General features: G+C 32.5%; 1 protein-coding gene across 1 annotated transcript; it reads right to left on the bottom strand.

Moving 5' to 3' along the window:
* Positions 1-383: 383 nt before the first annotated feature.
* Positions 384-9,945, bottom strand: LOC111877942 (endo-1,4-beta-xylanase 5). Its single transcript, XM_023874447.3, has 8 exons — positions 9,680-9,945; positions 9,538-9,572; positions 9,259-9,415; positions 3,384-3,547; positions 3,177-3,278; positions 2,945-3,091; positions 1,554-2,192; positions 384-958 (listed from the first exon to the last, which is right to left on the bottom strand). The coding sequence occupies exons 1-8, from the start codon at positions 9,786-9,788 to the stop codon at positions 620-622; spliced, it is 1,692 nt and encodes a 563-aa protein (XP_023730215.1). The 5' UTR covers positions 9,789-9,945; the 3' UTR covers positions 384-619.
* Positions 9,946-16,876: the final 6,931 nt, after the last annotated feature.

Here is a 16,876-nt window from a genome sequence, read left to right as displayed (position 1 = left end):
CCTAACATCAAAGCCTTTAAATCGTCCGGTTTGTTTGCCCATATCTGTCTTGGAGCCTCGGGAGTCGTTGCTTTTGTTTTTTGCTGGAAAGCATCCCTTGTTTTGGTGATATTCTTCTTTGTCTTTGCTTATTTGATTCCTAACACTTGAAGCCATATGTTCCAAGTGTTTGATGTTTATTGTATGCCTCTAGTACATCTAGAGAAGAGTTTTGTATTGCTCAAATATTTGTGATAGTGGATTTGAAACAGCTCTAGTAGTCTCGTGGTTTACTCTCAAATTGTTGAGAGATTTCCGATGCCTAATGCCTAACTTCATGCATACAATGTAATATATCTCTATACACTAACATTAAGAGATATATATACTACAATATCATAACATATGACACATGGTTAAATTCTAAGAAATAACAACATAATTATTTTTTTTACCGATACATGTAATCTACTATACCTTTTTCCATAAGAGCAAAGTTCTTACAACTTTGTACCGACTATAACAATTTTCAACCTCAATAACTAGTAACTAAACAACAATACGAAGAAACGAATGCATAATGAATCTGTATGGTACATGTTTCTATTAATGCACATACATGTGACTTGATGCATATAATTCAAATCTGAATGCTAAAATGTCTTGTTTCGTCACTTTTACTAACCGAAAATGTGGAGTTTGTAGTTTTGCCCCTAAAATTAGCCATGACCGTGTATTCTCCTAAGAACCCATAAAAGCTAAAAGTACCATGTTCGTCAGTTTGACTATTGATAACCCCAGTTTGCCATTCTTTTAGAAGCCTATCGACAGTATCACCAGCTGGAAGATTGTTGAAATTTGTATCAGTTAGGCACATTTGGTAACATTTTCCGTTCTGCTTCAAGGCAGACCACAACATTATTCCATTAACTGAAGGGTGTGAGAAGCCTTCACGCAAAACATCTTCCAAATAAGTCGCCTATAAGAGAGAAAAAAATATATATTAAAAACAATAGTACAAAAGATGTTTTTGTGATTAAGGTAGAAAATATGGATTTAACTAATGAAACCGGACCATTGCATAAATATTTGAATACTAGCTCTTAAAAGAGCTGATTAAAAACTTAATATGCGTCTTAGAAGTCTTTCTTAATTCTTTTTATTACAACGAAAATGATTGTTTCCTCCAAAAAAAAGAATTATACACAACCCACGCTTCACAAAAAAAATAAATTAAATTAAATAAAAAATAAAATTAAAAAACTACTCGTTTGGTGTCACGAGATTCACTTAGGATGACAGATCATGGAATAATTTGGACAGTTGCCCCTATTGTTTAACCTTTTTAGTGGGACATATTTTAAAAAATTATAGATTTGTCCCATTTGACATCATTCCGATCTGACTTCAAAATAAGTAAAAGAAGTAAAACATAGTACAACTTCTTATTTCATGTCATGTCATATCCTAATAAACGCAGCTATAGAGATGCAATTTATGGATCTAAATGACACTCATTTCTGTCGCAAATAGTCTAGCTTTTCATGAAGGACAAAGTAAATCTTGATACTAACCTGTGTATCTTGGCCTAATGTATTTGCAATATCAACTTCAGTAAGCCAAATCGGAATTTGTAACGTTGCAAATTTATCAAGAATGGCTCGCATCAAAGGCAAATTCGGTACTTCAAAGTGACTTTCCAATCCGATCCCATCCATATAAACTCCAAATCTCCTCAAATCCCTCATTTTCGAAATATAAGTGTCGACTGTAGATTTAACATCTCTACAACTCTCCACAACATTAAAATCGTTCATGAAAAGCGTCGCTAAAGGGTCGGCTTCATGTGCGGCTTTAAAGAATTCGTAAGTAGCATTTTTTCCAAGTTTATCCTCGTAAAAATCAAAGTGAAGAAACTCGTTGCTAACATCCCAGTGGACGAATTCGTCTTTGTACCTTGTCATTAGGCTTGTGATTCTTTGTTTCACTGCTAGCTCTAGCTCGAGATCGGTTAGATTAAGAACCCATGAAGGTATGTATTTTGGGTCTTCCCAAAAAATGTTGTGACCTCTAGCAACAATTTGGTTTGCTCGAACAAAATCAAGCATTTTATCGGCTAATGTGTAATCGTATACCCCTTGTTTAGGCTCGGTTGCAGCCCATTTGAGCTCGTTTTCAAATACGGCTGCATTAAATCGTTCCACGAACCATTTCTATAAATGTAAATTCAAATAAACTCAGACGTTGATCATCTTTGAATAAAATGTTATCTGGATAAATGATTTTTAAAATATATGAAAAAAATGACGACAGCTTCGGAGAAATAGAAGGTAACAAATAAATGAAGGTAAATTTGGAAAAAGCTGAAGATTCCTCTCTCTCTCTCTCTCTCTCTCTCTCTCTCTCTCTCATTTGAAGAAAAACTAGCACAAATTGGTCAAAATAGCAACCTACTTTACTCTCATGAGCCGTATAGCAATGTAATTATATTTTACCCACAATAGCAACTTACAATGCTATTATCGGTAAAAAAAAATCTTTATCGATAGTAGCATTTTATTTTATATCTTTACGTAAAATGGCAATATATTAACATTTTGCTACCAATATAGGTGTTGTACTTTATTTTTTTAGTAAAGAAATGTGGATATTTTCGATTATGCGTAAAGATTTGTAAGTGCAATACGTGTCCATAAGATGTATGTATGTTGCCGTTATGACTTACATATTTCTATTAATAGTAAAAAATGTAAGTACGTTGCAATTACAAGTAACATATTGTTATTATCGAGAAAAGAAAATAAGTAAGTTGCTATTATTGATAAAGAAATGTAAATATGTTGCTATTTTGGTTTAAAAACAAAGTACCTTACCTACATTATAAAAAAGAGTAAACTACGTTACTATTCCTAGCAATTGTCAAAAAAGAACATGATACATTCATGTGTTGAACCATAAAACATACCTGATAAGGTAAATTTCCAATGATATAATTGTTTATAGCGGATCCAAATGGAAAATCTTTCGAAACTTGTTCCACACGGATCACTGCCCCTTGTAGCCGAGCTCCTTGTTTATCCGACACGTGAATTGTAACAGCACGCTTTCTTTCCTGAATCAAATGATATATTAAAAATCCATATTTAGAAAATGAAAGAAATGAAAATAAAAATTATGCTTCAACAACTTGTACATACGGTGTTGATCTTGTACTGTTGTTGAAGTGACCATTGCTCTTTAGTAAAGGGTTGCAAAGATGCACTCGAAATTGTTATGGTAATTTCCTTGTCATCTGAATTCTACATCATTTTAAAGATTTCATGTTACATATTGTTTAAATTGATATAAAAGTAGAAGTATATTGTGAGGAAAAATAAAGCAACGTATGTTGCTATTTGTGGCACCTGGAAGTAGAGTAGGGAGGGATTTGGTTCTGAATTTATGTAAAATCCGCCTTTAAGGAAGGACCAACATTCATGACGTGCAACAACTGTCCCTACACAAGAATTTCCAGTTGATAGCCTTGCGGTAATCAAGGATGAATTTGAACCGGAGATCTTAATCCAACCTACAACTCCCCAACAGAAAAAGTATTTAGTAGTTTTTTATATATTGATCAAATTATTAATGTATGATTTGATATATTTTAGAGATAATGACCAACATATGACTTGATATTTAACAAATTAACTAGATTTTTTAGCATTAACATAAAATAAGAATCAATTTCACAATTGGTGCGGAATGCCTTTTTGAATGATCCCAGCCACAAAGCGGCGTCAAAGTTTTGAAAATGTTTCAATTTTGATTATGACATTTTTTAAATAATTGTGAAATACGAACAATTTGCAAATTTTTGGAATTTCTCAAAAAAGAATCTGTTGACAAAAATCAGTTTCATAATCTTTTGGAATTTCCTAATCAAGCGTTTAGGGAATTGATGATCATTTTGTGTTAATAGTGTAGAAGGAGATCAATTTGTCAATGTTAATTAATGTGGGATATTTTTGTGTAGTTATGGGTCTGATGTTGTGGTCACATCGGGAATACCGCCCCACCCTAATGTCATGTCTCCATGGAGAATACAACGCAAAGGCAGGCTGGTGGGTACGGGTCATACTCTCCACATCATTTATTTTACTACATCACATGAAATGTCATTCTCCACACCGCTTTATTTTTGTAGGCTGGTGGGTACGGGTCACACTTTCCATGTCATTTGTTTTTGTTTTCTTTTGTTAATAAATAAAAATAATAATTTATAAAATATTATTTATAAAACATAATATTTAAACAAAAACATTGCATTTTAATTTAAAACAAAGACATTAAAAATACGTTAAGATAAATAAAAAACATACAACAAAGGTTGTCAAGATCGGGATCGTGATCATTAGATCCTAGGATCCTACCTATAAAAACATTGTCAGGTCACAATAAGATTATTTTACATGTAAGATCGCAGACAAGTTGGTATGATCGGGATCGGGATCGGGATCGTAAGATCGGGATCCGATCCGATCCTACAATTCCATGAAAATTGCCAAATTTTGATCCAATTTTTATTATATTTACCCATTTTGTTGGTTGAATTGGTCTCCTTACTTAATGTGCAATCAAGAGTAACTTTATTCTTGTATTGTTTTTTGAACCATAAATGACCAACATCAATAGAATTCTTTTTTCCTTTTACTTTTTACCATCATCGATAGTATTGCGATTTAGCTTTGGCTTGTTGTTAATTTCTTCCTTGAATAGTTCAAAATCAACAATAAACATGAGCCTTTTTGTGGTTTCTTTTCTTTTAATGTTCAAACCTTTTTCCTTGAGAGCTTGAGAATTTGCAGTTTTTAATTGAGCTTCAAAAGTTAAAATTGTTATTGATTTCCTCCTTATAGTTAAAGCAAATAACATGAAGGTTGTGAGTTGTTATTGTTGTATGATAAATAGTTAGTATTAATGCTCTTTTTAGCTATCTAACCATGTCATTAACCACTATATTTTTTTTTGAAACGACAAACTAAATAATCTAGTCCTAAATAACCACTTATGTCTCCACCGAGACTTGAACCTCAGACCTCTCATATGAGATGGTCACTCCATACCGCTAGGCCATTGGTATTTAACCATGATATACAAAAAAAAAAGTTTTATATATGATCAATTACTTTTTTATGTAATTTTTTAGATCCCGATCCCGATCTTACGATCTCGATTTTGCAAAACTGAAAATGATCATATATATATATGATTCCAATCTTGACAACCTTGCATACAAGAATAACTAACGTAAATTTGCCCCTTATTTTTTTTCTCGAATCTGTGCCTTCAACTCTAGCAAAATGTCATGATCTTCGGACGACAAACCTTCGGTGACTGTTCTTAGAATTTGTGAGTCATTGATTAGTTGTTATGAGTAGAGTGCGTATTCTAACTCTAGTTGTGCCTGATTTTTTATTCTCATTTTTGTTATTCCCACTCAACCACTTCTTGTCGTTGAAGAAGTTCTATGTGCTCACGTCTCAATATGTTTTTGTCTTGTTGCACTACTATGTGCTCCTTGAATTTTTCTTCTATTTCCGCTGTGTCCTTCGATTTCCGTTCAATTTCCTTTGCTAAACATTTCCTACGCATGTTTAGCTGCTTGTTTCGCCTTGTCCCTTCCTATCGGTCGTCGAGGAAGGGAGACCTCCGCAATGTCTTCTGGAATTTCATCCATCCCGGTGTTAAGGTATATGTGAGTTCATGTATCGGAAGCGTCAACCGAACCTGAATTTTGTGACCTCTTCGATTTTGTTTTCTAATAGCATTGGAACGTAACTCCATTTTGGATCTTTTCTTAAAATCTCACATGGTTTCTCAAAATTGAAAACGTGGCCAATCTCTGATCGATATTGTGCATTAACAGCTTTAAAAACATCAAAGTAAATGCAACCGCTTTTTTTTTTCCGAATAAAGCTTATTGTATATTCCGTTGAGTTTGATATACCTCCTGTTATTTCTTGTCATTTACTAATTATGGCATTGTTGTTGTGCTATGGACTTTTATTCATTTTAGCATGAAATTTTTGGTGCACACCTTCCCAAAAAACATTTGTCTTCATATCATTTACGCCAATGATGTTTTTTAAAGTCGCACACCGGGCCTCTGATAACACAATTTCCTTCTCTATCGTCCACTAAAAAAACGATCAATGTCTTAAGTAGTAAATGGCAAGAAATGGTATGAAGAAAATGCTTTTTGGGAAGGGGTACTCCAAAAGTTCATGCTACAATGAAGAAAAGTCAATACCGCAACAACGATGTCTTAAGTAGTAAATGACTAGAAATGAACAGGACGTGTACCGAATTCATCGGAATATGCAATAAGCTTTATTCGAAAAAAGAAAGTGATATCATAGACTTCAATGTGTTTTAAAATCGTGAAGGTGCAGTATCGATTAAAGATGAGCTATGTTTTCCATTTTGAGAAACCATGGGAGATTTTGAGAAAAGATCCAAAATTGTCTTATGTTCCAACATCATTGAAAACACAATCAAAGAGATCACAAAATTAGCTTCCGGTCGACGTTTCCAATGCATGAACTCACATCGACCATGACGCCGAGATGAATGAAATTGTAGAGGTCTCCCCTCCTCGGTTGTGACCGATAGAAAGGGACAAGGAGAAGCGAATTGCTAAACATGCGAAGGAAATTGAAAGAAAATCAAAGCTAATGGTGGAAATAAAAAGAGAAATTTAAGTAGCGCATAGTAGTAATGTAACAAGATAATGTACTGAGATGTGAGCACATAGAAATTCTCGCCGACAAGAAGCAGTTGAGTGGGAACGACGAGAATGAGGAGAAGAACCTGAATGGTCACGACGAGAGCACCGACTCATCAATGACTTGCCAATTCTAAGTATGAGCGCCAAAGATCTTAAACTTTTGCTAGAGTTGAAGGTAAAGAATCAACAAAAAAATTAAGGGTCAAATTTAAATGAGTTAACATTGTATGTTTTTTTAATTATCATAATGTATTTTTAGTTTCTTGTAATGCCTTTATTTCCGATTAAAATGTAATGTTTTATTTACGTGTTATGTTTTATAAAATTATTTTGTTTATTTATTAAAATCCGAGAAAAAAGGTGACTTGAAAATTAAAATGGTGTAGTGTGGTGATCATTTCTTAACAAAAAATAAAATATTGTGGAGAATGAAGTGGTGTGGTGAAAATTAAAATGTTGTGGTGTGTGGTGTGGTGACTATTTCCTAACGAAAAATAAAGTGGTGTGTAGAATGACATGACATATGATGTGGCAAAAATATAATACAAAGAGTGCTCTATTACCAACAACTTAATAACAAGTATTTATATCTTTTATTTATGATAACTATGTATGTTACCCATAATAAAAAGAATTAATTTCTTTTAGTGAGAATAGCTATTTATTTTCTCTCTCTCTCTCTCACATATATATATATATATATATATATATATATATATATATATATATATATATATATATATATATATATATATATATATATATATATATAATCAATTACAGGAACAAACTTATTTTTCTTTCCAATGTGAAGAATGTATTTTATTTTTTATATATTATTATCATCACTAACAAAGTATAAGTAGATTTTTCCAATGTGAAGAATGTATTTTATTTTTTATATATTATTATCATCACTAACAAAGTATAAGTAGATTGTTAAAATAGTTAATAATTGTAAGAACATGTCTAATTCTTAACAATATATTTTACACAAAATTACTAAAATTGGTATTAAAAGATAGTTTAAACACGAGGGCAAATGTTATAAAAACTCTCGAGATTGTAAGTTTTTGTCGGTTTTACCTAAAGTTATGCTTTAGGTCCATTAATTCCTCAAATTTATAACTTTTTTTTTTTCAATTTTATCATTTTTGTAAATTTATCTAGTTAAACTGAATTTTTTTTAATTTACGACTTTAATAAACCAAAAAAACCAAACTTAAGAGTTTTAACAAACCAAAGGGTAAAGTTGAAAAAATTGTAAGAATTCTCTTTTAATGAACTTAAAATCTATAAAATGGTGAAACCAACAAAAACTTACAAATTTAAAGATTTTTTATGTCATTAACCCTAAACACTATATTGTTTTTGATCTATTATACCTTTTTAACACTAGAATGAACATTTTAGGTATATTCCAAATTGTTAACTTTTGATAATTATAAAAATCAACCCTTATATTTATTAGTTTTTTCTATAAACTTATTTATATAATTTTATTTTAATAATTTTGTAAATATTAATATAAAAAATAGTATATATATATATATATATATATATATATATATATATATATATATATATATATATATATATATTGTGGTTTATATTAGTAAAATATCGATAGACTATAAATATATAAATTTAAAGTTAGAAGGATCGTTATAGAATGTTGAAACAACTAATATTATATTTGTTTGGTGTTAAAAAATAATATAAAATCTCATTTTATATTATATTATTAGGTTTAAGACCTACATATTATACGAGTTTATTTAGAAAAATATAAGAAATTCTAAACATTTGACAAGTTTGAAGTCATAAGAAAAAAATAGAAAAAATATTGAATTATTAAAATTAAATTGTTTGTTTTTCTTTTAAATTAAATAAATAAATTAGATACATAAATAAAAGAAACTAATGAAATTTTAATTTAGAAAATTTAAAATTAGAAGAAAGTCAATTAATAAAATTGATATCCATTTATTGTTACATTTATTGTAATTATTATATTTAAATATTAGATGGAAATTAATAAAATGAGAAAAAAAAACCATAAATGTCATGTCGAAAAAAATTAATCGAAAATAACCACAAAATAACATTTTATCAAATCAATGAGAGTGTGACATATTGCAAAAAGCTATTTAATTATTAGGGAGTATTTAAAAACACGGATCGGACCAAATTTACATCAAACTTGGTATAAAAATTAGGTTGGAGATGCCCTTTACATTGCTATTTTATGTAAATAATAAAATGAATGTAATTATGTTATATGTTAAATTAAATTACGTTTTACAAGTGTGGCGCTACAAATTGTTATTATCCGTGTGATATTTTAACTTTTTAAGTATGTTGTTGGTATGACTAGTCAAACTTCGAACTAAAGAATAAATATTTTACTTATAATATTGATATTGATATTGATTGACATTAACTAAGTAGAGCTATTTCCCATAAAATAATTTGAAAAGTTACCAATTTGATTCAATAATAATCTTAACTGGAGAAACTGTAGAAGGTTGAAGGATCAAGACTTGACAACACGAAAGCAGGCCAGGAGACCATGGTCCCGTTACCCTCCGTAATGAATTCCATTGTTGCAGCTTCATTTTTCAGGATTCCTCCATCGTAAAGTGGATCCTCGGGTTCCAGTTTACACTGTTTCAACAATTTTAAACAAATCCAAACACCCATCAAATCTTTTCTTGTTTTCATATTTGAAAACATGAACTATGAACTCATTTTCATGAACAGTTGTACTGAAGAAACAAAGAAATTACCTGTGTGTAAGCAGTGTAATCATAGAGGGGGCCATCTGCAATAACAACAACAAAGAGAGAAAACTTCATGAGAAAGAGAGAGAGTAGATAGAGAGAGAAAGAGATGGGTAGAGAGAGAGAGAGAGAGAGAGAGAGAGAGAACCTGGAGAAGAGAAGATTGAAGATGGGAAAGAGAGGATTATGACAGCAACAAAGAAAGAAGAATACGCCATTGATGTTCTGCAACTTTCCTTTGAATTTTTAATCACCATTTCTTGATTTCAAACTCATCAAAGTGAACACTTTCGAAAACATTCCAAATTCTCCCTCACGTGTAACTGAATCGATACCACAACACATATGCGTACAATGTATATATTTATAGAAGGTGAGAGAGAGGGGGGTTGGACATATGTTACACAGAAGGGGAAAATTAATAAAACATAATTTTATAACGGTTATAACTTATATCATATAATTCTGTCATTGTTTGAGAGTTAGTGTCATTTTCTACAAATCTTGTGTTTTGGTATAATGTTCCCTTAAAGGTCACGTGATGCTTATTCATTGAATTATAACAATCTATCAATTATATAATGATTTAACTTTCCAAGTTTTATGTGATTGTTAAATATTTTCTAAAAATAATTATATGATACAACTGGCACATATGCAATATTAATGAATTTGTTGTATTATATATTAGCACAAATTTATTACCAACATGATTTCTTTAGACATTTGTTTTTGGATATGAGGATCATTTTTTTAAAATCTTTTATTTAAAAATGTAAATTTGGTTCATGAATTTGTAATTGACCCCAATATTTTGTCCAACACCATGGATACGCATTTGAAGGGTATTTTTGATGCTTTTAGGTATCTCTATCTTCATTTAGGAGATGAAACCACTTGTATAAAGTTGAAGACATAGAATGATGAACAAGAATCGCATATAATACTCAACAAGCATCCGTATCTAGATTTGAAATAATTAACCAATTGCAAGTCCATATTAAATTGAACAGTTAAAGCGCACCAAATAGAATTGTGAAACTAAATTATGTAAAATCAGTAACACATCAAACTCTAGCTTGACACATACGGCTTGAAACGTCAAGCCGGGTCACACTCGAGTTTTATGGAGCTCGAACTTGGTTCCATAATAATTCCATAATTCCACATTTGTTTGGCAATAGTCACTTTATTACCATACGAAGTCATAACAATTTTAATTAAGTAATTATTATTTGAAATTAATACATGATTTTAAAAGTTAAACGGTACATATTATCTTCACAAATTTCAATTGTTTCCCAATTTTGTCAATATTGGTCATACTCTCTCCGTCCCAAAATTATTGTCTACAGACAAAAAACATACAGATTAAGGAAGCATTAATTATCACTAATTGTATACGATAAAATGACAGTTTTGTCGTTACTTTGCATTTAATGTTTCATTAAATTCTTAGTTGGTTAAATAATAATGAGATGATATTTAGATAAAAATGTTATTTATTTTTAGAAGTAGATTATTATTTTGGAACAAACCAAAAAGAAAAATAGACTAAACAAACCAAATATTTAGTAATTTCTGAAGTTTTAAAACAAAACTAAAATATATGGAAGACGCTTCACTCTCGTCTTATCAATAGCTGAAAAGGTAAGACATCAAATTTCTTTATCTTTAAACCAATTCTTAAAAAGCAAATGTTTATATATATATATATATATATATATATATATATATATATATATATATATATATATATATATATATATATATATATATATATATATAGAGAGAGAGAGAGAGAGAGAGAGAGAGAGAGAGAAGGAAGTTCAAATAAAAACAACAAATAATGTGAGAACGTAAAAATATTATGTTTATGTTATTATTATGTAATAAATGTTGTATATGTGTATTGTTGAACTAATTTTATATGAATATTAATATTTGATTATTCATATATTCGTTAGAATGTTATTATTCTATTAAAAATTCATGTATGTATATTTTTGATGTAAATTCTAATTTTAGTTTTAACATGTGACTATTCTTTTATTCATTGATGAATAATGACATAAGGTTGTGGATACAAAATTAATTGTAGAATAATAACATAAAATAGAATTTTTACGTTCTCATATTATTTACTCTTTTTATTTGAACTATTCGCTATATATATATATATATATATATATATATATATATATATATATATATATATATATATATATATATATAGAGAGAGAGAGAGAGAGAGAGAGATAGAGAGAGAGAGAGAAGAAAGAGGAAAAAAAATTAAATATTCCTACTGTCTTCCTACCTATTTTGGGTAGTGACATTTGTCATTCAATTTAATTTAAATTTGATTGATATGTTAAATGTTTATACTTGTCATCATCTTAAATAGGTAGGAACAAAACGTAAAATAATAATTAATTTCCTATATATATATATATATATATATATATATATATATATATATATATATATATATATATATATATATACGCACACACACACACACACACACACACACACACAGAGAGAGAGTGAGAGGCTTCCATTATCCATACCATCTTTTCACTTAACTGTGACAACCTAAAAAAAATTTGTCTTGTAAGCTCAGCTAATTAATCGAGAGTCGGACTCGTTTCTACTATCTTTTAACATTGTTAAGGATCATTTAATGGGTTCTAAATCTAGCAAACTTAAGGATTGGGTTTGGGGGTGTGTTCACGGTCATCTTGAGTGTACGACCGTACACTCATGTGTGCGGTCGTACACTCATCTTGATGTAGTGTATTATGATATATATATATATATATATATATATATATATATATATATATATATATATATATATATATATATATATATCCTTATACCACATTTATTATCATCTTTTGTTTAGAACAATGAGTTAATGATACGTTCCCTTCCTAGGTTACTGGGAATAATTAGTATAAGTGTGTTAATCATGATTTGTTCTTCTGTTATAGTATATTGTATGCTCCTCCCTGTTTCTCTTTATAGTATGTTACTCCCTGTCCTAGTTATAATATGTACTGAACCCCTAAACTATACATATTATAGTTTACTAGTATGTTTACTTAAACTGTTATAGACTTAAATAAAAGAATCATTTATCTACTGAGTTATGATTGTACTTAAAAATGATGTTTTATAAACAATAAAGTAACATAATTTAAAAGAGTTTTGAAATGGTTTTGATCACTTATAAAACTATAAGAAATCCTTTAAAGTGATGGTTATCAAAAATAACATTTACACAATTATCATTGTGTTCAACAAGTTTAAAACATACCAAGTTCATTATATTAAACTACTATAGGAGTATTTTAGGCACTATAAATAACTTATGTGAGAACTTAAAGGACCCTTCTGGTAGGTCTATGATTCCGGAGTGTATACTTCCAAAATTTTATAAAATTGAGATTCTATAGACTTAGAATTTGTGATCTGTGCTTCACTACCTGTTCCTTGTTTGGTTGTGGTTTTGGAGTAGGATCACTTATTCGAAGGTCTATTTAATCTTAAATTATATACAACTTGTATACATTGCGCAATTATAGGAGGACCCAGTAAGGATCACCCCATAATGCTACACTCAACCTCATAGATTCTTTAGACACTTCCATTCTCGTACGACAAACCCTGATAGATGTAACCACTCCATCATAGCAGTCGGCAGAGGAGTCAAGGAGAGACAAAAAGAGATTTCCAAGAAGTGATCAGCTGGAGAAACTAAAATGTCTTATGCATCCTGCTAATAAATAATTACCTTAATTTACTTCGTGAGCTAGTGGATACACTACTCACACTATGTGTTAGAATTATTTCTTTTCATGTATCCAATATCAGTTATTCAATTCGCAGAGATTCATTCCAGGATAGCCACTTCTGATTCATAAAGTCTATTTTATATAGACTCCCTTTTATGAATTGTTTTCCGAAACCCTATGGAAGTCAAAACCAGACACACGCAGAACTAGGATAACTTAGTCTTTCAGCTTTCAGCTTATATCCACTGCTATAGACTTATTCCCGTCTCATCTTTGTATTCTTTTTAGCAAAGATGCCTCTTCGTAGATTAGCGAGACGTACTACTCCGATAACTCCAACTTAAACTCCACTACCTCCTCCACAATTCGATATTGCTGCTCTCCAAGCAGCGATATCAGCCACAGTAGCAGCTGGTCTAGCCCATCTCAACAAAAGTGGTACCAACGGAACTAGTAGCTGTACCCACTTAACAAACCCCAGAGTTACTCATGGACACCCAAAGGAATGTTCGTACAAGGACTTCATGAGCTGCAAACCCAAATTCTTTAATGTAAATGGGGGAGTCATTGCTCTAATACGAAGGTTTGAGAAAACAGATTCGGTCTTCGCAATCTGTTCGTGCCCAGAAGGGAGCAAAGTTAAGTTTGTTGCATACACCTTCTCCGATAGAGCCTTGACATGGTCGAATAGCCATGTTAAGTCACAGACCCTATCAGTGGCTAACTCAATAGGTTGGGAAAACCTAAAGGAGATGATGTTAGAAGAATACTACCCAAGGGGCAGTGTTCAAAAGCGTAAACAAGAGCTATGGGAGAAAACCATGATCGGATCAGACATAGTGACCTACACTGACAGGTTTAGCGACCTGGCATCACTATGCCCCGTGATGGTTACCCCGGAAAGTAAGAAGATAGAAAGGTACATCTGGGGTTTATCTACCCCGCTTCAAGGGGATGTACTATCTTCTAACCCAACTACATTCGATAGCACCAAACGCCTGGCCCAGCGACTCATTGACCATGGAGTCCGCCATGGCGTGGTGGTCCCTGTTCCCGAGCCAAGGTTAGTTCATATTAATATATGACTATTTTCATACTTTTTTTAAAACAATTAATTAAAGTTTTATTTTTTGTTGTTGTAGTTCAAATTGTGCAAGGTTAGATCAGTTCAATTCGGGTCAAAAGGCATTCTATACATCAACACATATGATGGGAGAACAATTCGCTACCCGGACCCACTTATCAAAGCTAATGACACCATCAAACTAGATTTGGACACCAACAAGATTGTGGATTTCATCAAATTTGATGTTGGGAATGTTGTGATGGTGACAGGTGGCAGGAGCACAGGGCAAAGGTCAAGGTCGAATACTAGAAACCCTCCGGTCTTCTACAACAACCGGAGATACCAGAATGGAAGTGGGAGCGGATCACTATGGACTTCATAACCCAGTTGCCCAAGACGACGGGTGGACTTGATTCCATATGGGTCATCGTCGATAGACTGACCAAGTCTGCACACTTCCTACCGATCAAAGAAACAGACAAGATGGAGAAACTTACCAGAACTTACATTAGGGAGATTGTAAGGCTGCACAGTGTTCCTTTATCTATCATCTCGGACCGAGATAGTAGATTCACTTCGAGGTTCTGGCAGTCATTACAAAATTCCCTAGGAACTAGGCTGGACATGAGTATAGCCTACCATCCACAGACCGACGGGCAAAGTGAGAGGACTATCCAAACCTTAGAAGATATGTTGCGTGCCTGTGTGATTGACTTTAGAAAAGCTTGGGATACTCATTTACCCCCTTGTTGAATATTCCTACAACAACAGTTATCATACGAGCATAAAGGCAGCTCCATTCGAGGTCCTCTATGGCCGAAAGTGCAGATCCCCTCTGTGCTGGGCTGAAGTGGGTGATACCCAGTTAGCTAAGGGACGAGTTCCCGAAAGCACTCTCATGGGTCCGGAGATCATTCGGGAAATGACAAAGAAGATCGTTCAAATTCGTGAACGGTTGAAAGCCTCTAGAGACCGACAGAAAAGCTACGCTGACAAGCGAAGGAAACCATTGGAATTCCAATTGGGCGACTGAGTCCTACTGAAGGTCTCACCCAGGAAGGGCTTGATACGCTTTGGAAAGTGTGGGAAGCTCAATCCAAGATACATAGGGCCTTTCGATATTCTCGTGAGAATCGGCCCTGTGGCTTACAAGCTCAACCTACCGCAAGAACTCAGTAACGTACATCCTACCTTCCACGTGTCAAACTTGAAAAAGTGTCTATTCGACGAGACTCTTGTTATTCCACTCGATGAGATCGAGATCAACGAGAGCCTCAACTTCGTGGAGGAACCAGTAGAGATCATGGACCGAGAGGTCAAGCAAACAAAGCAGAGCCGTATCCCGATAGTGAAGGTGCGCTGGAACGCAAAGCGTGGACCGGAATTCACTTGGGAACGTGAGGATCAAATGAAACTGAAATACCCTCACCTTTTCGCTTAGTTATTTGTAATTTCTTATTTGCTTAAATTCTAATTTCAGGACGAAATTCCTTCTAACGGGGGGATGATGTGACAACCCGAAATTTCCATTATGTACAAACTATATCACTTCAATAGAAGTTATAGCAGTGACAGTTAATTTTCAGATTTTTCGCGTAAGTTTGAGAAATTCAGGGTTTACACTTCAGGAAATATCAGGAGAGTGGGTGCACTAGGGTTTTGTGCAACACAGTTATTCCAACACTCTATTATATTAGAGATCATTACAGGAATAAAAATATTTTCTGCCAAAAATATCTCAGGACTATAAATAGAATTCTGAACCAAATTCATTCATTATTCACATTTCCAACTAGAGAAAAGCCATTTTCTCTCTCACGGATCTTCGGGTTTTTATCCCAAATCGTGAGTACCTCTTTCTAGTAATGTTAGAAAGCTTTATATGTGTTTATAACATGATTTAGAAGGCTAAATCACTAGATCTAGGAGTTTACTCCCCAAGGTGTTCTTGGGCGGTAAACTCCCGAAACAAAGCCGAGACCGACCCTTGTGTTATGCAACTGCCTTAGACTCATATGTATGTGTGCTAGGGACAAGAAAACAACCAAGAATCACCCAAGTTTGGGAGTTCACGGCCCAAGAGTTTCTTAGGCCGTAAACTTCCTTTTCAAACTCAAAATGGTGCTTTTAAGGCACCTAAAGCTTAGGACTTTTATCTAGACTTGTTCCCATTTAATCTAAGGCCTTAAGCACATCAAAATCACTCATCAAAGTGAGTTTACGGCCAAGACTTTGTTCTTGGGCCGTAAACATGAAAGAAGGGCACCAAAGTGTGCCTAATGTCTTCATATGCTTGGAATAAAAGCCTAGAACTTATACCACCTATGCTTGAGGCTTGAAATCAACAAGAACACCATTCCAAGGGAGTTTATGGCCGTAAACTCCAAAGGAAATGGCCTTAGGGCCGTAAACTCCTAAATGGAGTGTTTCTAGACCTTAAACCCTTCCAATAATTTAACCACCAAGTTGGAATAATTCT

Source organism: Lactuca sativa, chromosome 4, assembly GCF_002870075.4.
Source record: "Lactuca sativa cultivar Salinas chromosome 4, Lsat_Salinas_v11, whole genome shotgun sequence".
Lineage (NCBI taxonomy): Eukaryota > Viridiplantae > Streptophyta > Magnoliopsida > Asterales > Asteraceae > Lactuca > Lactuca sativa.
The sequence above is the reverse complement of the archived record's forward strand: the minus strand, read 5'-3'. Positions and strand labels throughout refer to the sequence as shown.

Bases quoted from the DNA above. Each gene is read 5' to 3' on its own strand.
- LOC111877942 (XM_023874447.3), bottom strand. From the start codon at position 9,788: ATGGTGATTAAAAATTCAAAGGAAAGTTGCAGAACATCAATGGCGTAT. The intron at 3,279-3,383 runs GTGCCACAAATA...AAAATGATGTAG, and splicing joins CCTCCCTACTCTACTTCCAG to AATTCAGATGACAAGGAAAT. The intron at 959-1,553 runs GTTAGTATCAAG...TCTCTCTTATAG, and splicing joins CATTAGGCCAAGATACACAG to GCGACTTATTTGGAAGATGT.